Source organism: Mytilus californianus, unplaced genomic scaffold, assembly GCF_021869535.1.
Source record: "Mytilus californianus isolate M0D057914Y unplaced genomic scaffold, xbMytCali1.0.p SCAF_3, whole genome shotgun sequence".
Classification (NCBI taxonomy): Eukaryota; Metazoa; Mollusca; class Bivalvia; order Mytilida; family Mytilidae; genus Mytilus; species Mytilus californianus.
Genome location: NW_026262679.1, coordinates 4961364 through 4986389, shown reverse-complemented (window position 1 = coordinate 4986389; position 25026 = coordinate 4961364). Strand labels below are relative to the sequence as shown.

Genomic DNA, 25026 nt, shown 5'->3' with positions numbered 1-25026 from the left:
GGGGGGATTTTCCAGTTTTTGGACAATAACTCAAAAATGCTGTCAGAAATTCTCATGAAACTTTAGTGAATTATTTATATCTATTGATGTAAGCTCCCTTTACATTTTCATAAATTTTTAATATGACATTGAGAATTAATTGAACTTTAATTGTTTATAGTCTGACAACAGATTTACTTAGTATTGCACAACAACACAGTGTATTGCACAACAGCAAGAAATCTTTAATTGAATATAAATTCAATTCATATAACCAATTTCAAGTTCTTTGACTACATTTATTCAGAAACCTATAATATGTTAAATATTTAATACAATCCAAATTCAGACCTGTATCAAGCTTGAATATTGTGTCCATTTTTGTCCCAACTGTTCAGGGTTGGACCTTTGCGGGCGTATCCAGCTGCGCTCAGCGAAGCAGTTTATTATAAATTTTGATTGTTTTCAGTGGCATTTAATCTGTGACAATGAAGGTATACCATCAATTATCACTACCATACAGATGGTTGGAGTATTTCTTGGTGCATGTATCACAGGACAGCTGGCAGACAAGTATGGGAGGAAGAAACCTCTATATCTGGAGTACCTATTACTACTTATATTACTCTTTTGTAGTGCATTTGTTCAATCATGGCAGACATTTACTGTCCTCAGATTCTTCATTGGTGGATTAGTTGGAGGTACTTTTATTCCTGATTTACATTCACTTCAAAATTACTTCCCTTTAAAGGCTTTTTATGATTTCACAAGAGTTGTTTCCCTTTGGAGCAGATAGTGTGTGAACAATCTAATTGTGAGTGACATCTGTATGGGAAAGAAAAAAATATGTGATCATTGATATATAATAGTAAAACTTTGAGATGGTGCTTCAATGAATTTGTTCAACTGTTTTGAAAATTTAAAGGATATATGATTTTCTGTCCAAATGGTAAATAACTGAAACAAAAATGTAAATTTGACATGAATCAAACCTTTTGGAATGGAGACATTTATTAACTATATGTAATCAGAAAATCAGGGTTTATTCTGAGGATAAATGACACACATTATTTTGGAACACATTTTTGTTTGCTTAGAAAAGACAAAAAAAAACCAAGAATTTTTCAATTGGGAATAAAAACCATTCTATGACTCTTGAAAATTGAAAAAAAATAGAATTTAGAATATAAAAACAGTTGAAGTTGATATATATTTTCTTATTAAAAGGATTTTTTTTTTCAATTTATTTTCAGGTGTGTTAGTAACCAACTTTGTCTTACCACTAGAATATGTTATTCCATCATGGAGAGTATTTTGTGGATGTGTAGGTTTCTGGGCTGTGGGATTGATGCTGCTAGCTCCTCTAGGATATTTTATCAGGGACTGGAGAACACTAACAATGGTGTCATCACTTGTAGGATTGCCCATGCTTCTTAGCTGGAGGTTAGTTGACAGTAATGTTTAAACAAGTATTTAAATTATGTCAATTGGAATATAGAAAGATAAAAGATGTGTCACAGAATAATGTAAGATTGAAAATAAGATTAGGCACACCTGTATGAATTACAACCAAAAATATACACAAAATGAATCATTGCTGAAATAAATAGCTTCGTAACAAAATTCTTTTGCTCAAATGAGAACTGCTTCTTTTTATACGACTGCAAAAAAATTTTGTGGTCGTATATTGGTATGACGTTGGCGTCGTCGTCGTCGTCGTCCGGCGTCGTCGTCGTCGTCCGGCGTCGTCGTCCGAATACATATTGGTTTTCGCACTCTAACTTTAGTTTAAGTGAATGGATCTTTTTGAAATTTGACCATAAGGTTAAATACCACAAAAGGAAGGTTGGGATTGATTTTGGGGGTTATGGTACCAACAGTTAAGGAATTAGGGGCCAAAAAGGGGCCAAAAATGAGCATTTTCTAGTTTCCAGACAATAACTGTGGAACGGTGTATGGATCTCTCTGAAATTATACTTCAAGTTTCCATACCACAAAGGGATGGTTAGGATTTGCTTTGGGGGGTTATGGCTCAAACCGTTTAGGAATTAGGGGCAAAAAAGGGGGAAAAACAAGGTTGTCCTGGTTAATGGACAAATACTTTAGTACAAAACATAATTTAAAGCAGTGTAAGGGAGATAAATCAAATACATCATTGAAATTATCTCCCTTACACTGCTTTTAAATTATGTATAGGTAAAGTAATGGTTAATGAACAATAAAGATAATCTAAAACAGTGTAAGGGAGTTAATCCAAATACAACGTTTTGGTTACTTCCCTTACACTGCTTTTAAATTATGTTTAAAGAAATGCATATTTATAAAGGAAGACCAGTAAAAATATCTGCAAATGTTTTCATCTTTTTTTTTTACAAAAAAATCCATATGAAAGATTTGACACTATATTTTTATTAATTCTATTATAAAATAGATTAAGTTAGCACTATGGTAAATTTAAATGGGTAATTATGGTTGCCAACTCCATTGGAAATTTGAATTGAGATTATGACCATATCTTGAAGGAAAGAATTTTTTTGGGGGAAAAAGGGGGGGGGGGAGGATAAAAAGAAATTGTGGGGGGCCAATTTTTTCTCATTTCAGATTTCAGAAATTAAAAAGAATTATTCTTCAAATATTATTTTTTTTTCAAATTTCAAATATTGAAAAATTTCAAGAAGTAATCTTTAATTGCACAGTATGGCGCATTAGATTTGTAAAATCTTTGATCACATTTATTTATTTGTTATGCCGAATCTAACAGTGTATTTAGATTTTTAATTTTGGGTCCAGTTTTCAAATTGGTCTACATTAATGTCCAAAGGGTCCAAAATGGGGGTTCTTTGATATTCCAAACCTAACCGTGTATTTAGATTTTTAATTTTAAGTCCCGTTTTTTAAATTGGTCTACATTAAGGTCCAAAGGGTCCAAAATTAAACTTTGTTTGATTTTAGCAAAAATTGAATATATGAGGTTCTTTGATATGCTGAATCTAAACATGTATTTAGATTTTTGATTTTTGGCCCAGTTTTCAAGTTGGTCCAAATTGGGGTCCAAAATTAAACTTTGTTTGATTTCAACAAAAATTGAATATATGGGGTTCTTTGATATGCTGAATCTAACCATGTATTTAGATTTTTTATTTGTGGACCCCGTTATCTAATTGGTTCATATTGAGGTCAAAAGGGTCCAAAATTAAACTTTGTTTGATTTCATCTAAAATTGAATTATTGGGGTTCTTTGATATTCCAAATCTAACCGTGTATTTAGGTTTTTAATTTTGGGTCCTGTTTTTTAAATTGGTCTACATTGAGGTCCAAAGGGTCCAAAATTAAACTTAGTTTGATTTTGACAAAAATTGAATTCTTGGGGTTCTTTGATTTGCTGAATCTAAACATGTGTTTAGATTTTTGATTATGGGCCCAGTTTTCAAGTTGGTCCAAGATAGGGTCCAGTATTTAAACTTTGTTTGATTTCAACAAAAATTGAATATATGGGGTTCTTTGATATGCTGAATCTAAACATGTATTTAGATTTTTGATTATGGGCCCAGTTTTCAAGTTGGTCCAAATTGGGGTCCAAAATTAAACTTTGTTTGATTTCAACAAAAATTGAATATATGAGGTTCTTTGATATGCTGAATCTAACCATGTATTTAGATTTTTTATTTGTAGGCCCCGCTATCAAATTGGTTCATATTGAGGTCAAAAGGGTCCAAAATTAAACTTTGTTTGATTTCATCGAAAATTGAATTATTGGGGTTCTTTGATATGCCAAATCTAACCGTGTTTTTAGATTTTTAATTTGGGTCCCGTTTTTTAAATTGGTCTTCATTGAGGTCCAAAGGGTCCAAAATTAAACTTAGTTTGATTTTAACAAAAATTGAATTCTTGGGGTTCTTTGATATGCTGAATCTAAACATGTGTTTAGATTTTTGATTATGGGCCCAGTTTTCAAGTTGGTCCAAGTTGGGGTCCAAAATTAAACTTTTTTTGATTTCAACAAAAATTGAATATATGGGGTTCTTTGATATGCTGAATCTAACCATGAATTTAGATTTTTTATTTGTGGGCCCCGCTATCAAATTGGTTCATATTGAGGTCAAAAGGGTCCAAAATTAAACTTTGTTTGATTTCATCAAAAATTGAATTATTGGGGTTCTTTGATATTCCAAACCTAACCGTGTATTTAGATTTTTAATTTTAAGTCCCGTTTTTTAAATTGGTCTACATTAAGGTCCAAAGGGTCCAAAATTAAACTTAGTTTGATTTTAGCAAAAATTGAATTCTTGGGGTTCTTTGATATGCTGAATCTAAACATGTGTTTAGATTTTTGATTATGGGCCCAGTTTTCAAGTTTGTCCAAGTTGGGGTCCAAAATTAAACTTTGTTTGATTTTAACAAAAATTGAATATATGGGGTTCTTTGATATGCTGAATCTAACCATGTATTTTGATTTTGGACATTGGACCATAATAGGTAAATTAAAAAAATTCAAGTTCTTAGACCACATTCTTTCTGTGTCAGAAACCTATGCTGTGTCAAATATTTAATAACAATCCAAATTCAGAGCTGTATCAAGCTTGAATGTTGTGTCCATACTTGCCCCAACTGTTCAGGGTTCGACCTCTGCGGTCGTATCAAGCTGCGCCCCAGCGAAGCATTTTATTTTATGCTGTGCCTACAATAGTTAAGGGCTATGATGTTTTCTGGTCTGTGGGTCTCTCCTTCTATTTGTCTTTTCACCCCATATCAGGTTAAAGTTTTGGTTTTAGATAGTTTGTGGTCACATGAACTTGAAACTTAGAAGTTATTACATATGTTTATTATCAAGTGAACTATTTAGAATATATGCCAAATTAGTGTTTTGACCCAGATTTTGAGGTTCACTGATCATGGACATGTGATTTTGTGAGTGGGACATGATGTCCTATGTACACATATTCTTGGATTTATTGTATAAACTTTTACTTTGTACTTGTTTAAATATTTGCATTATATGACTACTTTTTGTAAAAAGTTAATTTACACACATGCATGTTATAATTTAAGATTAGTACCAGAAAGCCCTAGATGGTTGCTAAGTAAAGGTAGATATGAAGAAGCTAAACAGATTATACTTACCATGGCAGCATATAACAAAGTAGATAATCCTGATCTCACTCAACTACATATATCTATGGTAAGTCTTATAATCATCGTGATCTCACTCAACTCATCAATCTATGGTAAGATCATCGTGATCTCACTCAACTACATCTATCTATGGTAAGATCATTGTGATCTCACTCAACCTCATCTATCTATGGTAAGATCATCGTGATCTCACTCAACTACATCTATCTATGGTAAGATCATCGTGATCTCACTCAACTACATCTATCTATGGTAAGATCATCCTGATCTCCCTAAACTTTGGCTGTATAAGATTAGATAATCCTGATCTCATTCAACTTCAATTATCTATGGTAAGAAAATCCTGATCTTCATCAACTACAACTTTCTTCGGTAAGACAATAATCCTGATATGGCTGTCTAAGATTAGACAATCCTGATCTCACTCAACTGCAATTGTCTGTAGTAAGACAATCCTGATCTTTCTGAATTAAACTTACCATGGTAACGTTAAACAATAGATAATGAGGATCTCACTCAACTACCAGTACAACTGTCTCTAGTAAGAGTAATCTGATCTCCCTCAACTAATACTGAATAAATAAGACAATTCTGATCTCACTTAACTAGCACAATCTATGGTATGACAATTGAGATCTCACTTAATAACATCTATCTATGGTAAGAAAATCCTGATATCATTTGAGATAAGACAATCTTATTTATCTCAACTATAGCTGTCTACAGTAAAACAATCATTGTCCTACTCAAATCAGGTATCATATATAGTTTCTAATAATATTTAGATATGCCATAATTTGTACTCATTTCAGATATGCCATATTTTTATACGACCGCAAACAAATTTTTGTGGTCGTATATTGGTATGACAGTGGCGTCGTCGTCGTCGTCGTCGTTCCTGGCGTCGTCCAGCGTCGTCCGAAGACACATTGGTTTTCGCACTCTAACTTTAGTTTAAGTGAATGGATCTCTATGAAATTTTACCACAAGGTTCAATACCACAAAAGGAAGGTTGGGATTGATTTTCGGGGTTATGGTACCAACAGTAAAGGAATTAGGGGCCAAAAAGGGGCCAAAAATAAGAATTTTTGTAACTTCCAGACATAACTTGTGTGTTATTGTATGGATCTTTATGACATTGTACCACAAGGTTCCATATCACAAAAGGAATGCTGGGATTGATTTTGGGGGTAATTGCCTCAAAATTTTAGGAATTAGGGACCAAAAAAGGGACAAAAAACAAGCATTTTTCTAGTTTCATGACAATAACTTGTGTGTAAGTGTATGGATCTTTCTGAAATTGTACTACAAGGTTCCATATCACAAAGGGAAAGCTGGAATTGAGTTTGGGGGTAATTGCCGAAACGTTTAGGAATTGGGGGCCAAAAAAGGGCCAAAAATAAGCATTTTTCTAGTTTCCAGACAATAACTTGTGTTCAAGTGTACGGATCTCTCTGAAATTGTACTGCAAGGTACCATACCACAAAGGGAAGGCTGGGATTGATGATGGGGGTAATTGCCTCAATATTTTAGGAATTAGGGGCCAAAAAGGGGCAAAAAACAAGCATTTTTCTAGTTTCAGGACAATAACTTGTGTGAAAGTGTATGGATCTTTCTGAAATTGTACTACAAGGTTCCATATCACAAAGGGAAAGCTGGGTTTGAGTTTGGGGGTAATTGCCCTAGACGTTTAGGAATTTGGGGCCAAAAAGGGGAAAAAAACAAATTTTTCTAGTTTCCAGACAATAACTTGTGTTCAAGTGTATGGATCTCTCTGAAATTGTACTGCAAAGTACCATAACACAAAGGGAAGGCTGGGATTGAGTTTGGGGGTGATGAATCATAAGGGGGTTCAAAAAATTTGGGGGGGGGATTTTTTTTTTTTCCTTTTATTTCTTTTTTTCCTTTTTTTTTTCTTTTAAAATTTTCCATTTTAAGTTGGTTATTTCTGATTTATATTTAAAAGCAAATAATAATGATATGGTAGGAGATACACACCAAACAGGATGTGTAAATTATTGTGCAATAGCAAGAAATTTTCAATTGCACAGTATTGCACAATAGCAAGAAATCTTCAATTGCACAGTATTGCGCAATAGCAAGAAATCTTCAATTGCACAGTATTGTGCAATAGCAAGAAATATCCAATAGCACAATATTGCGCAATAGCAAGAAATTGTCAATTGTACAGTATTGCGCAATAGCAAGAAATATTTAATTGCACAGTATTGTGCAAAAGAAGATACTTCGTATAAATTGCTTATTTCTTGACCAATTTCAATGGGGTTTTATTCTTGAATTCTTGGGGTTCTTTAATATGCTGAATCTAACCGTGTATTAAGTTTTTGGATTTTGGGCCCCGTTTTTAAATTGGTCCACATTGAGGTCCAAAGGGTCCAAAATTAAACTTTGTTTGATTTCATCAAAAATTGAATTATTGGGGTTCTTTGATATGCCGAATCTAACCGTGTATTTAGATTCTTAATTTTTGGTTCCGTTTTCAAATTGGTCTACATTAAGTTCCAAAGGGTCCTAAATTAAACTTAGTTTGATTTTAACAAAAATTGAATTCTTAGGGTTCTTTGATATGCTGAATCTAAATATGTATTTAGATTTTTGATTATTGGCCCAGTTTTCAAGTTGGTCCAAATCTGGGTCCAAAATTAAACTTTGTTTGATTTCAACAAAAATTGAATATATGGGGTTCTTTGATATGCTGAATCTAACCATGTATTTAGATTTTTGATTTTTGGGCCCCGTTATCAACTTTGTCCACATTGAGGTCAAAGGGGTCCAAAATTAAACTTTGTTTGATTTCATCAAAAATTGAATTCTTGGGGTTCTTTGATATGCTGAATCTAACCATGTATTTAGATTTTGGATATTGGACCATAATAGGTGAATGTCCAATTTAAAATTTTTAAGTTCTTAGACCACATTCATTCTGTGTCAGAAACCTATGCTGTGTCAAATATTTAATCACAATCCAAATGCAAAGCTGTATCAAGCTTGAATGTTGTGTCCATACTTGCCCCAACTGTTCAGGGTTCGACCTCTGCGGTCGTATCAAGCTGCGCACTGCGGAGCATTTTATTAATCATTTAAATATACTGCAGTTTCAAATATTTCAAGATTTTAAATATTGCATTATGATATTATTTGATTTAAGTAATCTCTATAAGTAATGTGCAATTGTGACATGGTTTTGACTGGTCATTTAGGACAATGCAATAATAAGTGCAGTCAATAATTTCTGCATTTGCAATTACTAAAATCAATTTGTTGTTCAAATTTTACAGAAGTTGTAAGATTCACCTACTTATGATTATGTCCCATCCTTTATAATGACTTGGTCTTGATTATGCTTCATTTGTACATCATTTTTATGCCCCCGCCGTAGCGGTGGGGGCATTAAGTTTTACCCTTGTCCGTCTGTACGTACGTCCCAAAATTGGTTTCTGTTCTCTAACTTGAGTTTGCCTCAATCAAATGTTATGAAACTTATACACAATGCTTATTACCTTAAACACAGATCAAGTCTGAATTTTGGTGGCGTCACTTTAACCGTTCTAGGTTATGCCCCTTTATAAATGGAAAAATTGCAAAATTTTTAGTTTCCGTTCTCTAACTTAAGTTTGCCTCAATCAAATGTTATGAAACTTATACACAATGCTTATAACCACAAAACACAGATCAAGTTTGAATTTTGGTGGCGTCACTTTAACCGTTCTAGAGTTATGCCCTTTTATAAATGGAAAAATTGCAAAATTTTAAGTTTCTGTTCTCTTACTTAAGTTTGCCTAAACCAAATGTTATGAAACTTATACATAATGCTTATTACCACAAAACACAGATCAAGTTTGAATTTTGGTGGCATCACTTTAACCATTCTAGAGTTATGCCCCTTTATAAATGGAAAAATTGCAAAATTTTTATTTTCTTCTAAATTATTATATCAAGTAATTTTTATACGACCGCAAAAAAAATTTTGTGGTCGTATATTGGTATGACGTTGGCGTCGTCTTCGTCGTCTGGCGTCGTCCGGCATCGTCCGAAGACACATTGGTTTTCGCACTCTAACTTTAGTTTAAGTGAATGGATCTCTATGAAATTTTACCACAAGGTTCAATACCACAAAAGAAAGGTTGGGATTGATTTTGGGGGTTATGGTACCAACAGTAAAGGAATTAGGGGCCAAAAAGGGGCCAAAAATAAGCATTTTTGTAACTTCCAGACATAACTTGTGTGTTAGTGTATGGATCTCTCTGACATTGTACCACAAGGTTCCATATCACAAAAGGAATGCTGGGATTGATTTTGGTGGTAATTGCCTCAAAATTTTAGGAATTAGGGGCCAAAAAAGGGGCAAAAAACAAGCATTTTTCTAGTTTCATGACAATAACTTGTGTGTAAGTGTATGGATCTTTCTGAAATTGTACTACAAGGTTCCATATCACAAAGGGAAAGCTTGAATTGAGTTTATGGGTAATTGCCGAAACGTTTAGGAATTGGGGGCCAAAAAGGGGCCAAAAATAATCATTTTTCTAGTTTCCAGACAATAACTTGTGTTCAAGTGTATGGATCTCTCTGAAATTGTACTGCAAGGTACCATACCACAAAGGGAAGGCTGGGATTGATGATGGGGGTAATTGCCTCGATATTTAAGGAATTAGGGGCCAAAAAGGGGCAAAAAACAAGCATTTTTCTAGTTTCCAGACAATAACTTGTGTTCAAGTGAATGGATCTCTCTGAAATTGTACTGCAAGGTACCATACCACAAAGGGAAGGCTGGGATTGATGATGGGGGTAATTGCCTCAATATTTTAGGAATTAGGGGCCAAAAAGGGGCAAAAAACAAGCATTTTTCTAGTTTCAGGACAATAACTTGTATGTAAGTGTATGGATCTTTCTGAAATTGTACTAAAAGTTTCCATATCACAAAGGGAAAGCTGGGTTTGAGTTTTGGGGTAATTGCCCTAGACGTTTAGAAATGTGGGGCCAAAAAGGGGCCAAAAAACACATTTTTATACGACCACAAAAAAATTTTTGTGGTCGTATATTGGTATGACGTTGGCGTCGTCGTCGTCGTCGTCGTCGTCCGGCGTCGTCTGAAGACACATTGGTTTTCGCACTCTAACTTTAGTTTAAGTGAATGGATCTTTATGAAATTTTACCACAAGGTTCAATACCACAAAAGGAAGGTTGGGATTGATTTTGGGGGTTATGGTAATAACAGTAAAGGAATTAGGGGCCAAAAAGGGGCCAAAAATAAGCATTTTTGTAACTTCCAGACATAACTTGTGTTCAAGTGTATGGATCTCTCTGACATTGTACCACAAGGTTCCATATCACTAAAGGAATGCTGGGATTGATTTTGGGGGTAATTGCCTCCAAATTTTAGGAATTAGGGGCCAAAAAAGGGGCAAAAAACAAGCATTTTTCTAGTTTCATGACAATAACTTGTGTGTAAGTGTATGGATCTTTCTGAAATTGTACTACAAGGTCCCATATCTCAAAGGGAAAGCTGGGTTTGAGTTTGGGGGTAATTGCCCTAAATGTTTAGGAATTTGGGGCCAAAAAGGGGCCAAAAAACACATTTTTTTCTAGTTTCCAGACAATAACTTGTGTTCAAGTGTATGGATCTCTCTGAAATTGTACTGCAAGGTACCATACCACAAAGGGAAGGCTGGGATTGAGTTTGGGGGTGATGAATCATAATGGGGGTTCAAAAAATTTTGGGGGGGGATTTATTTTTTTTTCCTTTTTTTTCTTTTTTTCCTTTTTTGTTTCTTTTAAAATTTTCCATTTTAAGTTGGTTATTTCTGATTTATATTTAAAATCAAATAATAATGATATGGTAGGAGATACACACCAAACAGGATGTGTAAATTATTATATAATAAGTATTGTGCAATAGCAAGAAATTTTCAATTGCACAGTATTGCACAATAGCAAGAAATCTTCAATTGCACAGTATTGCGCAATAGCAAGAAATCTTCAATTGCACAGTATTGCGCAGTAGCAAGAAATATCCAATAGCACAATATTGCGCAATAGCAAGAAATTGTCAATTGTACAGTATTGCGCAATAGCAAGAAATATTTAATAGCACAGGATTGTGCAAAAGAAGATACTTCCTATAAATTGCTTATTTCTTGACCAATTTCAATGGGGTTTTATTCTTGATTTCATGGGGTTCTTTAATATGCTGAATATAACCGTGTATTTAGTTTTTGGATTTTGGGCCCCGTTTTTAAATTGGTCCACATTGAGGTCCAAAGGGTCCAAAATTAAACTTTGTTTGATTTCATCAAAAATTGAATTATTGGGGTTCTTTGATATGCCGAATCTAACTGTGTATTTAGATTCTTAAATTTTGGTTCCGTTTTCAAATTGGTCTACATTAAGGTCCAAAGGGTCCAAAATTAAACTTAGTTTGATTTTAACAAAAATTGAATTCTTAGGGTTCTTTGATATGCTGAATCTAAACATGTATTTAGATTTTTGATTATGGGCCCAGTTTTCAAGTTGGTCCAAATCGGGGTCCAAAATTAAACTTTGTTTGATTTCAACAAAAATTGAATATATGGGGTTCTTTGATATGCTGAATCTAACCATGTATTTAGATTTTTGATTTTTGGGCCCCGTTATCAACTTTGTCTACATTGAGGTCAAAAGGGTCCAAAATTAAACTTTGTTTGATTTCATCAAAAATTGAATTATTGGGGTTCTTTGATATGCTGAATCTAACCGTGTATTTAGATTCTTAATTTTTGGTTCCGTTTTCAAATTGGTCTACATTAAGGTCCAAAGGGTCCAAAATTAAACTTAGTTTGATTTTAACAAAAATTGAATTCTTAGGGTTCTTTGATATGCTGAATCTAAACATGTATTTAGATTTTTGATTATGGGCCCAGTTTTCAAGTTGGTCCAAATCGGGGTCCAAAATTAAACTTTGTTTTATTTCAACAAAAATTGAATATATGGGGTTCTTTGATATGCTGAATCTAACCATGTATTTAGATTTTTGATTTTTGGGCCCCGTTATCAACTTTGTCCACATTGAGGTCAAAAGGGTCCGAAATTAAACTTTGTTTGATTTCATCAAAAATTGAATTCTTGGGGTTCTTTGATATGCTGAATCTAACCATGTATTTAGATTTTGGATATTGGACCATAATAGGTGAATGTCCAATTTAAAATTTTTAAGTTCTTAGACCACATTCAATCTGTGTTAGAAACCTATGCTGTGTCAAATATTTAATCACAATCCAAATCCAAAGCTGTATCAAGCTTGAATGTTGTGTCCATACTTCCCCCAACTGTTCAGGGTTCGACCTCTGCGGTCGTATCAAGCTGCGCCCTGCGGAGCATTTTATTCTAGTTTCCAGACAATAACTTGTGTTCAAGTGTATGGATCTCTCTGAAATTGTACTGCATGGTACCATACCACAAAGGGAAGGCTGGGATTGAGTTTGGGGGTGATGAATCATAAGAGGGTTCAAAAAATTTGGGGGGGGGATTTTTTTTTTTTTCCTTTTTTTTTCTTTTTTTCCTTTTTTTTTTCTTTTAAAATTTTCCATTTTAAGTTGGTTATTTCTGATTTATATTTAAAATCAAATAATAATGATATGGTAGGAGATACACACCAAACAGGATGTGTAAATTATTATATAATAAGTATTGTGCAATAGCAAGAAATTTTCAATTGCACAGTATTGCACAATAGCAAGAAATCTTCAATTGCACAGTATTGCGCAATAGCAAGAAATCTTCAATTGCACAGTATTGTGCAATAGCAAGAAATATCCAATAGCACAATATTGCGCAATAGCAAGAAATTGTCAATTGTACAGTATTGCGCAATAGCAAGAAATATTTAATTGCACAGTATTGTGCAAAAGAAGATACTTCGTATAAATTGCTTATTTCTTGACCAATTTCAATGGGGTTTTATTCTTGAATTCTTGGGGTTCTTAAATATGCTGAATCTAACCGTGTATTTAGTTTTTGGATTTTGGGCCCCGTTTTTAAATTGGTCCACATTGAGGTCCAAAGGGTCCAAAATTAAACTTTGTTTGATTTTTATCAAAAATTGAATTATTGGGGTTCTTTGATATGCCGAATCTTTAAGTTTCCATTCTGTAACTGAAGTTTGTCCCAACCAAACATTATGAAACCTATACACAATATTCATTACCACAAAACTAAGATCAAGTACAAATTTTTTGTTTCCGTTTTCTAACTTTAGTTTGCCTCAACCAAATGTTATGAAACTTATACATAATGCTTATTACTACATAATACAGATTAAGTACGAAATAAGGTGGCGACACTTTTACCATTCTTGAGTTATGTCCCTTTATAAACATAAAAATTGCTGAATTTTTTAGTTTGTCTCAACCCAATGTTATAGAACTTATACACAACAGTTCTAGAGTTATGCATGTTTACAAATAGAAAAATTGCTGAATTTTTAGTTTCTGTTCTCTACTTAAGTTAGCCTCAACCAAATGTTATGAGACTTACACACAATGCTTATTACCACAAAACTCAGATCAAGTTCAAATTTGGGTAGCGTCACTTGTACCGTTCTTCAGTTATGTCCCTTTATAACTATATGATATGCAAGCGGGGGCATCATCTGTGTCCACATGTGGATGTAAATGCTCTTTTTTTTCCGACGTTGGAAAGTTCTGGGCGGAAAGAACTAACTAGCCGAAAAGTTCCGGAGGAACTTATTAACTAGTTACTTTGTTCTTCCTCTGGTTTAAAACAACAAAGTGACTAGTTGAAAAGTTCCAACGGAACATATCAACTAGTTAGAAAATTCCTTTTTTCCAAATTAGTCAAAACTGGAACTAACAAACTAGCCCAAAAGTTCCAACGGAACTTATCAACCAGGCAGAAAGTTCCATTGGGAGAATTGTTGTAAAGTAAAAGCGCAACATATTATATTTGAACCTTTCAAAGGGAAACCCAAGATACTGATTACAAAAGTCAAATGGAACTTATCAACTAGCCACAAAGTTCCTCTTTGGCAAATAAGTCAAAACCGGAACTAACAAACTAGCCCAAAAGGTCCAACAGAACTTATCAACCAGTCACAAAGTTCCATTTGGAGAATTGATTCAAAGAACCACATGAGGAGGGGGGTATATTCTTCCCTCTCTTGAGGGTACTATGAATACTAAATTTGCATGATAATGCAACTTATTCCGTTTTATGTGAGCTATGAAATACAACTTAAATTTTGCATATTTGTCCCCAAAGAAACCCCTTTCAGTGCGTTGGGTATTCTTGTAAATTAATGATTTGCTCTTATATATACTGATACTCATTCTTCCCCCTCTTTCTACAAAAAGGACTAAATATGGTATATTCGGAACGATGTAACTAGTTGTTCAGTTCCGCCAGAACTATTCAACTAGCTACATTGTTCCGGGACTTTTCAACTAGCTACTTTTTTCTGGAACTTTTCGACTGCACTCGAAATAAAACAACTAGTTGGAAAGTTCCATTGGAACGAAATAACTAGTTGGAAAGTTCCATCGGAACGAAATAACTAGTTGAAAAGTTCCTCCGGAACAAAGTAACTGACAGAACATAGTGGCTGTTACATGGACACTATCCACATTTATTATATTTATTTCTTACAGAAAATAGATGGTAATAACAATAAAGGATGTCAGATGTATAGCTACCATAATCTTTTTAGAAATCCAAAGTCTGCATTCCACAGTTTTATTGCTATGTTTAGTTGGTGAGTATTACATCTTAACTGTGTTGGGTACACTTTAAAGCTTTCCTTAGCCAAGGGTCAGCTTCAGCTGTTGCCACCACTAAACCTCTTTCATGATCCTTACTCTTTAAATTTTCCATAATTCTGTCATTCATCATTGAAACTACTTGAAGCCTGGACCAAATCTTCGAACTTAATATTTTGAAGGTCTTTCTCTAAAATTATTTTCCACATTTAGCAGTCATACAGGTCTACCCAAAATTACTCAGTTCAAATTTGGAAATTATCTTTCTTCATTGGAGTTACAAGGCTACAATTTTTATATTTATTTTTTTTTTTAAATCAAAGGAATGGTGATTCCCTTTTTAATCTTACGTTTCACCAAAAATTATGCTATAGTTAGTCATGAGTTTATAATGAGTTATAAGGGAAATCACATTTTCTCTGAAACTATTTGAACAACAATTTAATAAAGTTATACATAGAAATCCATTTATTGCCAAAACTGGTGAGTTTGAATAGTCTTTTACTTTCTAGTCTTCAAAATGCTAGCATGTCAGAATTTTTTTTGCCCATTTAAAAAAAAAATATTTTGTACAAATCAACTAGACAATACTGGTTACAAAATAATCTAACTTTACAGCATAAACAGATGAGATACCTAAAAAGATATTAGTATTTCTTGTAAATTCATGAATGTTCAAGATTAAAATTCAATGAAGAAATGTTCAAACATACAACCATTAAAAGTAAAAGGTTAAACACAAACCAAAAGGTAATAAACCAAAACCTAAAAACGCAAAACAATGAACCCTAAAAACACAAAACTAAAAGCTAAAACAGAAGAACTAAAAATGAAAAAAAAAATTAACCCTTAAAGTCAGTAGATGGCAGCCCAATATTTCTATGTAAAGGTCTCATCCAAATATTATGAAATGTATATGCAATACTCATTACCACCAAATACAGATCAGGTTTTGTCCCTTTATAAATGGAAAAATTGCTAAATCTGCCTTTTTCACACTCTAACTTTACTACATTGACTTGTATATTTACAAGTGGGGGGCATCTGTGTACCATGGACACATTCTTCTTTTATTTGTAATTAAGATAGAAAATAGCTCTGTTGTACAAGTATCAATCCTCCATCATTTCTATTATTGGTTTAAAAAAGAAGAAGAATATATTATATAATAACGAAAATAAATTATTCAAGTTTTATGTATCATACTCATATATATTTTTTATTTCAGGTTTGTTTCAAGTTCAGTGTACTATGGTTTAAACTTTAACACTAAAAATTTAGCTGGTGATAGATACATAAATATATTCATTTCTGGAGTTGTAGAAATACCAGCATTAGTATTTGTTTTACTTATTAGTAATAAAATTGGACGACGAAAGACAATCTCAATTTTAATGATGTTAGCAGGAATCTCATGTTTCTCAGTGTTATTTATAGACTTAGCTGGTAAGTGATAAAGAAATACAACATATTTGATTATATCTTACATTTTAGTCTTTTGATAAACTGCAAAGAAAAGGTTGGACCCTTAATTGATAATTATATAGTTAAACTTTTAAATTGCCAAACTTTATGACCAGGCATTATAGAGTGAAGTGCTATTGGTATAGACTACTGTGGATTCTTTATTATTCTTTGGTCACCAATTTTCCTGGATTTCATGGATACATTTAAACCACGAATTTAAATGTTCAACAATTTAAAAAATATCTATAGGCTTGTATGCAGCTTTTGACAAAACCACGAAATTAAATATCCACGAAGTTTTTCTAAATCCATGAATATTGGTACCCACGAAAATAAATGGATCCACAGTACATTCTAAAAAATTAAATAAAAAATTTGTTACTTTTTATGCCCCCGCCATAGCGGTGGGGGCATTAAGTTTTACCCTTGTCCGTCTGTTTGTACATCCCACAATTGGTTTCTGTTCTCTAACTTGAGTTTGCCTCAACCAAATGTTATGAAACTTATACACAATGCTTATTACCACAACACACAGATCAAGTTTGAATTTTGGTGGTGTCACTCAAACCGTTCTAGAGTTATGCCCCTTTATAAATGGAAAAATTGCAAAATATTTAGTTTCCGTTCTCTAACTTAAGTTTGCCTCAACCAAATGTTATGAAACTTATACACAATGCTTATTACCACAACACACAGATCAAGTTTGAATTTTGGTGGTGTCACTTTAAACGTTCTAGAGTTATGCCCCTTTATCAATGGAAAAATTGCAAAATTTTTAGTTTCCGTTCTCTTACTTAAGTTTGCCTCAGCCAAATGTTATGAAACTTATACACAATGCTTATCACCACAAAACACAGATCAAGTTTGAATTTTGGTGGCGTCACTTTAACTGTGAGTTATGCCCTTTATAAATGGAAAAATTGCAAAATTTTTATTTTCTTCTAAATATCAAGTAATTTTTAAAATTGGAGTTATCTTCCTTTGTCCATGATTATAGTTGAATCAACTACAATCAATGCTTTATACAATGCAATGTTTAATTTTGACTTCCACTGATAAAACACAGATCAAGTTGAATTTGGGTAGTGTCACTTTAACCATTATTGAGTTATGCCCCTTTATAAATCGAAAGATTGCAAAATTTTTAGTTTCCATTCTGTAACTTAAGTTTGCCCCAACCAAACATTATGAAACCTATACACAATATTCATTACCACAAAACTAAGATCAAGTACAAATTTTTTGTTTCTGTTTTCTAACTTTAGTTTGCCTCAACCAAATGTTATGAAACTTATACACAATGCTTATTACTACATAATACAGATTTAGTACGAAATTTGGTGGCGACACTTTTACCATTCTTGAGTTATGTCTCTTTTTAAACATAAAAATTGCTGAATTTTTCGTTTCCGTTCTCTAACTTTAGTTTGTCTCAACCAAATGTTATAAAACGTATACACAATCGTTCTAGAGTTATGTGTGTTTACAAATAGAAAAATTGCTGAATTTTTAGTTTCTGTTCTCTACTTAAGTTAGCCTCAACCAAATGTTATGAGACTTACAAACAATGCTTATTACCACAAAACTCAGATCAAGTTCAAATTTGGGTAGCGTCACTTTTACCGTTCTTCAGTTATGTCCCTTTATAACTATATGATATGCAAGAGGGGGCATCATCTGTGTCCACATGTGGACACTATCCACATTTATTTAAAATGTTCTGAAATGGTAAAATGGTAAAATTCTTGATATATGAAGTCATTTCCACTGTTCCTTTCCTCATTGTTAATAAAATGTTTTATCTTCAAATGGACATATGACAAAATAATCTTTGTTTTCATGATGAACTAATATAGTTTAATGAATTTACAGTTTCAGGTGAAAAGTCATCTGGTTTAACATTTCTAACAATAGTACTAGCCATGCTAGGAAAGTCAGGAATAGCTGGTGGCTGGGCTGCAGTTCAGGTTTTCTCTGCTGAAACTTTCCCAACTGTTGTCAGGTTAGTGAAGTGATACATTTGTATCTGGGCAAGTCAGGATTGTGACAAAAGTTGGATTTACTTTAAAAACTGTTGATACATTATATTATTGGGATGGATCCAAGTTTTCACTTAAGGAATGACTGTAATATTTTTTCTGTCTATGAAGAAATAACATAAAAAATGTAGTGCACACTTTTAAGGAGTAAATAATGAAAAAAACGTTGTCAGATGACGTCACGGTCACATGACAAAATTATGTCTATGAGCTGATAAACAAAATTCTCTCAGTCAGTCAAAAGATGTGTTACATCCAAAATTAAATTATATTAGGATGAACCAAAAAGTTTCGGAAATCAATAACAAATATTTTTTTATACGACCGCAAAAAAATTTTGCGGTCGTATATTGGTATCACGTTGTCGTCGTCATCGTCATCGTCCTCGTTCTCCTCTTCGTAAGACAGTTGGTTTCCAGACAATAACTTTAGTATAAATAAATAGAAATCTATGAAATTTAAACACAAGGTTTATAACCACAAAAGGAAGGTTGGGATTGATTTTGGGGGTTATGGTCCTAACAGTTTAGGAAATAGGGGCCAAAAAGGGGCCCAAATAAGCATTTTTTCTAATTTCCAGACATTAACTTGTGGAATGGTGTATGGATCTCTCTGAAATTCTACCACAAGTTTCCATACCTCAAAGTGATGGTTAGGATTTGCTTTGGGGGGTTATGGCTCAAACCGTTTAGGAATTAGGGGAAAAATGGGGGAAAACAAGGGTGTCCTAGGTAATGGACAATAACTTTAGTACAAAACATAATTTAAAGCAGTGTGAGGGAGGTAATTCAAACTCATCATTTGAATTACCTCCCTTACACTGCTTTTGAATTATGTATAAAGAAATGGCTAATGGACAATTACATAAGACAATTTAAAAGCAGTGTAAGGGAGGTAGTCCAAAAACAATGTTTTGATTACCTCCCTTACACTGCTTTTAAATCATGTATAAAGAAATGCATTTTTATAAAGGAAGACCAGTAAAAATATCTGCAAATATTGGATATTTTTTTTTACAAAAAAATCCATATGAAAGATTTGACACCATATTTTAAATTCTATTACAAAATAGATTAAGTTAGCACTATGGTAAATTTAAATGGGTAATTATGGTTGCAAACTTCATTGGAAATTTGAATTGAGATTATGACCATATCTTGAGGGAAAGAATTTTTTTTTTGGGGGGGGGGGGGGGGGGGGGAGGTGAAAAAAAAATTTGGGGGGGGGGGGTCAATTTTTTCTTGTTTCAAATTACAGAAATTAAAAAGAAAAATTCTTGAAAAATTTTTTTTTTTCCAAAATAAAACTCAATACGCAACAGCATAGTGTATTGCACAAAAGCAAAAAATTGAATATAAATTCAAATCATATAACCAATTCTAAGTTCTTTTACTACAGTTATTCTGTGTCAGAAACCTATTATGTGTCAAATATTTAATTACAATCCAAATTCAGACCTGTATCAAGGGCGAATATTGTGTCCATTTTTGCCCCAACTGTTCAGTGTTGGACCTCTGCGGTCGTATCCAGCTGCGCTCGGCAAAGCAATTTATTACTGTTAAAAATTCAGAAATTAAATTGTTAGCGTCAAATGGACTGAAATAATTATCGTTAACGTTATTTTAACAAATATTATACCCTCATTTATCATGTGGGGTACCCCATCCCTACCCTCTGTAATGTGTACAGCCTGGACTCTACCTTGGTGCGTGAATATATACATTCTTGAAAAAATGTGAGAAGATACCAATTTGACAATAAAAATATTACAAGTTGTAGAATGGCAACACCATGGCAAAAAAAAAGGCAAATGATAGTTCACAAAACACTATCATGGGTTAATCATGTTCTAGTCCTAATATGCATGTAATATTTGCCACTGGACGTTAAACACTATTCCATCCATCTGATTTGCTAGAGTTGTGGGACTTCTCAGATATTCAGAAAATTTTATATGCTTCTTTGTTTAAAGGTAACAATTGTTCAATGTTTTCCTTCCAAAAAATTAGCATATTAGTGGTTGGGTTCGACACCACTCTCCCCACCCCCTAAAAATTTTATTTTTTGCTTATAAATATTTGGCAACAGTATGTTCACCGACATATTATTGCATTCAAGCTGTTTATTCTAATTCTGGATGATGAAATTTCTGCAATAAAACTCTGAATAAAGATGAAATACCGCAATTGTATGTTCATTTTAATCAAGTATTAGATAGTAATTTCTTCAAGTTTTAGTAGTTATTTTTCATGTTCTTTCTTCATGACAGTTCTTTAAGCCAGTTTATGTTACATATTATAACTTTTTATTTTGAAAACTATCAGATGTAAAATCAAGTTTCACATGTGTGCATACCTACACTTATGCGTATGTAACAAGGTTCGGTTGATTTTTATGCCTCACCTAGGGGCATTATGTTTTTCGGTCTGTCCATCCGTTCATTCGTCCGTTAGTTGGTCCTTCCATTCTTCCGTCTGTCCCACTTCAGGTTAAAGTTTTTGGTCAAGGTAGTTTTTGATGAAGTTGAAGTCCAATCAACTTGAAACTTAGTACACATGTTCCCTATCATATGATCTTTCTAATTTTAATGCCAAATTAGAGTTTTGACCCCAATATCACAGTCAACTGAACATAGAAAATGATACTGTCCCGTTTCAGATTAAAGTTTTTGGTCGCTTCAGGTTAAAGTTTTTGGTCAAGGTAGTTTTTGATGAAGTTGAAGTCCAATCAACTTGAAACTTAGTACACATGTTCCCTAAAATATGATCTTTTTAGTTTTAATACCAAATTAGAGATTTGACCCCAATTTCACGGTCCACTGAACATAGAACATGTTAGTGTGAGTGGGGCATCCGTGTACTATGGACACATTCTTGGTTTCTAAAAACTTAAATTCAAATAAACCTGGATAATATTTTACTTTTATTATTTAGTTGCAGACATCTCAAAGCACCAGAAACAATTTTTAAAAGATAGATTGATGTCCCCTTATAGTTTACCTGTACATTATCAGGTAACCTGGATTTCCTGCCATCCAACTAATCATTGTTAACAACTGCATTGATGCTAGGGTGTATTAGTGGTTTTACTTGATATGTTATCAATGTTATAGAAATATTGGTATATCGTCATGTTCTATGTCAGCTGTGGGAAGGTCCTGGGTTCCATGCCTGGCTGGGTCAAACCAAAGACATCATCATCATCATCATCATCATCATCATCATCATCATCATCATCATCATCATCATTGTCGTCGTCGTCGTCGTTGTCGTCGTCGCCATCTATATCTGTTCTATGTCAGCCGTTTAACTTTATATAATATGTTTGTTATAGGAATATATGTATAGCTGCATGTTTTGTGTCAGCTTTTTAACTTTATATAATATGTTTGTTGTTTCATGTCAGCTTTTTAACTTTATATAATATGTTTGTTGTTTCATGTCAGCTTTTTAACTTTATATAATATGTTTGTTGTTTCATGTCAGCTTTTTAACTTTATATAATATGTTTGTTGTTTCATGTCAGCTTTTTAACTTTATATAATATGTATGTTATAGGAATATAGGTATTGCTGCATGTTCTATGTCAGCCAGAGTAGGAGGTGTAGTAGCTCCACAGTTTGTTAGTTTAGTAAGTATTAGTCTACAGTAGTTTATGAATCAGACAAATGTATATTGTTAAAAAGTACACTTGAGAAACTAATGAAGGACTCTTGATGTCAATACAAACAAAGAAAGTATACAATATTGTTATAAAAAAAACTATTTTGCAAAATCTTATTTCTTAACCACTTATAGGTATAACTACAAAAATACTTGCAATTGTCAGAATAGTATACTTTTATATTTTTTCAGATATATTTATGCAATTAACAGGAATAGTTGCTTGGACAAGTGTAGTTAAACAAATTTCCAAAACAAGAGATAGGAAAATGATTTTGTGTTATGAATTTTTATTCTTATTCATGTGAATAACGTGTATGCAATTAAGTGAAGTCTACTGTATCCTTAATCCTTTTAGAAGAGTATATGATGTATGTAGTTAAGTGAAGTCCACTGTGTCTTCAATCCTTTTAGAAGAGTATATGATGTATGTAGTTAAGTGAAGTCTACTGTATCTTCAATCCTTTTAGAAGAGTATATGATGTATGTAGTTAAGTGAAGTCTACTGTATCTTTAATCCTTTTAGAAGAGTATATGATGTATGTAGTTATGTGAAGTCTACTGTATCTTCAATCCTTTTAGAATAGTATATGATATATTAACCCACATTTCTTGCTTGTTTCAGAATTCTATTCAACAATCATTACCATTCACAATATTTGGAGGATTAGCATTAGCCTGTGGTGTTTTAGTCTGTTTCTTACCAGAAACTGCTGGGAGACCATTACCTGACAAATTAGATATGGATAGAATAGTGGAAGCTCCTCTCACAGATAAAGGTCGAAAGAACAAAAGTGGTAACGAAGAATTACTTGAAAACATCCCTTTGCAGAATGATTATACAGAAGAGAATTGTATATAAGCAGTTGTGTTGTGATATAGTTGTAGTATTAAACATGAACATTGTTAGACCAGAGTGCAATTTCATTTAGATTTTTCTTAGGAGATAGAAATTATTGTTATATTTAGACCCTGTTATGTATAGTTAATCTAAATTTTGTTAATAATGATTGATTGATTGATTGGTGTTTAACGCCACTTTCAACACTATCCAGCTATTTCATATCGGTCAGTTTTTATTGGTGGAGGGCCCCCGGAGTCCTTGTAGAGAACCACGACCTTCGGTAGGAAAACTATCCATCCTAGTCAATTAAGATTCGAGTGCACCTACCACATGCAGGATTTCAACTCACAACAATCAGGGTTGACAGGCTAGTGATATAGTTGTTCAACTACTTAGACTACTCAGCCATGGAGGCCCTTGATTAATAATGATTACTGTTTGCTGATGTGTAAAAACTAAGGTATAAGTATCAAGAGAAAATATAAATGAAAATGTCCTTTTGAGTCAAAATCATGACATAGAAATTTTGCTCAAATAAGTTTATTATATTTGTTAAAAGAAAAATATCAAATTTTATGTTGCCATATTTAAATGGCTTAAGGTCATACTAATGTGTTCAATTTTTATTAGAATATTTATAAACTATTAATGAATTTCATTCATTACACTTTTGTATTATTGAGTGTAAGTCCTTTGAAAACACTTTTATAAACCAGTTTTGTACTTATTACTGGTATCAAGATCTGTGTGTTAGTTGTTCTTTATTTAGACTTTTTAGTCGAACCAATTTTATTAACCTACATGTATGTGGCTATTGCCAAGTGACAATCCATCCTCTTTAGTATTATGTTAAATAACAACAGGCAATTATTATGTTTTGTATGTTTTTATACCTGATTACTATTGTGCTATTGTATCAATCACAGACCTGCCAACTATCCCGATTTACAGGGGATATCCCCCATGAGAGGTGTTGACCTGAATTTTGAAATACTTTATTATATTAACTGAAGACCTCAAAACAGGCATTCAAATGAGAAGGAAAGGTATTTAAGCACATACATACTCATTCAAACAATATAGAAGTAGATTAAAAACACTTATGACAATATAAGAGCATTAGGCCCTCTTGTGCTTCAAATCCCCCATGCATTCATCATTACACCATCTTAATTGTAGATTTGTATACAGATTGTCTCCATGAATAAACAATACCAACATTATTTCTATAAATAAAAGTTAGAACAATATTTTCCAAATCATAATCAAACCATAGATGCACTTTTTTTGAACAATTTTTATTATTCCATTTGAAATCATTTGAAGCTGTGAATCCGAAATAGGTTTATTTTTCAGTTGATGAAATTAACTTTAAATCTGGCATTTGAAAATTTTTAGCACTTTAAATGTTTTAACATGAGCCCTTGAAAATAGATATTTCAAAAGATGAAATGAAAAGGAACGTATGAGTGTGATGCTCCAAATTATAACTTTGGTGTGTTCTGAAGTCACATTCAATCTTATATACAGATAGTCTCATTATATTCTAAATCTATGAGTATTTGATTGTTATGCTATAAATAAGATATTGTCATGTTTATCACATTTTAATTTGTCTCATAAGAATTTGGATATGAATCTTTATGTGATTATTTAGTTATGAATTTCCAGGCCTATATCCAGGATGTATCTGGAAGGGGGGGTTGTATTTGGGGTCTTTACACTATGACTTTTATAGTAAAAGTTCAATCTGAATCTCGACTTTTATAGTTTTTTACAGTCTTTTTTTGTTTTCAATTAATCCTCTTGGCTATGGGTGTGATTTCTTCATGAAGTTGTTTTTATACGACCGCAAAAATTAAAAATTTTTTGGTCGTATATTGGTATGACGTTGGCGTCGTCGTCGTCGTCGTCGTCGTCGTCGTCGTCCGGCATCGTCGTCGTCCGGCGTCGTCCTGCGTCGTCCGAAGACACAATGGTTTTCGCACTCTAACTTTAGTTTAAGTGAATGGATCTCCATGAAATTTCACCATAAGGTTCAATACCACAAAAGGAAGGTTGGGATTGATTTTGGGGGTTATGGTACCTACAGTTAAGGAATTAGGGGCCAAAAAGGGGCCAAAAATAAGCATTTT

At 33.0% G+C, this 25026-nt stretch overlaps 1 protein-coding gene across 1 annotated transcript in view; it reads left to right on the top strand.

Annotated features, from left to right (window-relative positions):
- Positions 1-24728, top strand: part of LOC127732912 (organic cation transporter protein-like) — a 33589-nt gene extending 8861 nt beyond the window's left edge. The window contains exons 3-10 of the mRNA XM_052242124.1: positions 449-680; positions 1233-1422; positions 5029-5158; positions 14772-14875; positions 16108-16325; positions 18219-18348; positions 21943-22015; positions 22673-24728. Coding sequence (XP_052098084.1) covers positions 449-680; positions 1233-1422; positions 5029-5158; positions 14772-14875; positions 16108-16325; positions 18219-18348; positions 21943-22015; positions 22673-22909 — 1314 coding nt within the window. The 3' untranslated portion in view covers positions 22910-24728. The remainder of the gene's footprint in view (positions 1-448; positions 681-1232; positions 1423-5028; positions 5159-14771; positions 14876-16107; positions 16326-18218; positions 18349-21942; positions 22016-22672) is intronic.
- The last annotated feature ends 298 nt before the right edge of the window (positions 24729-25026 follow it).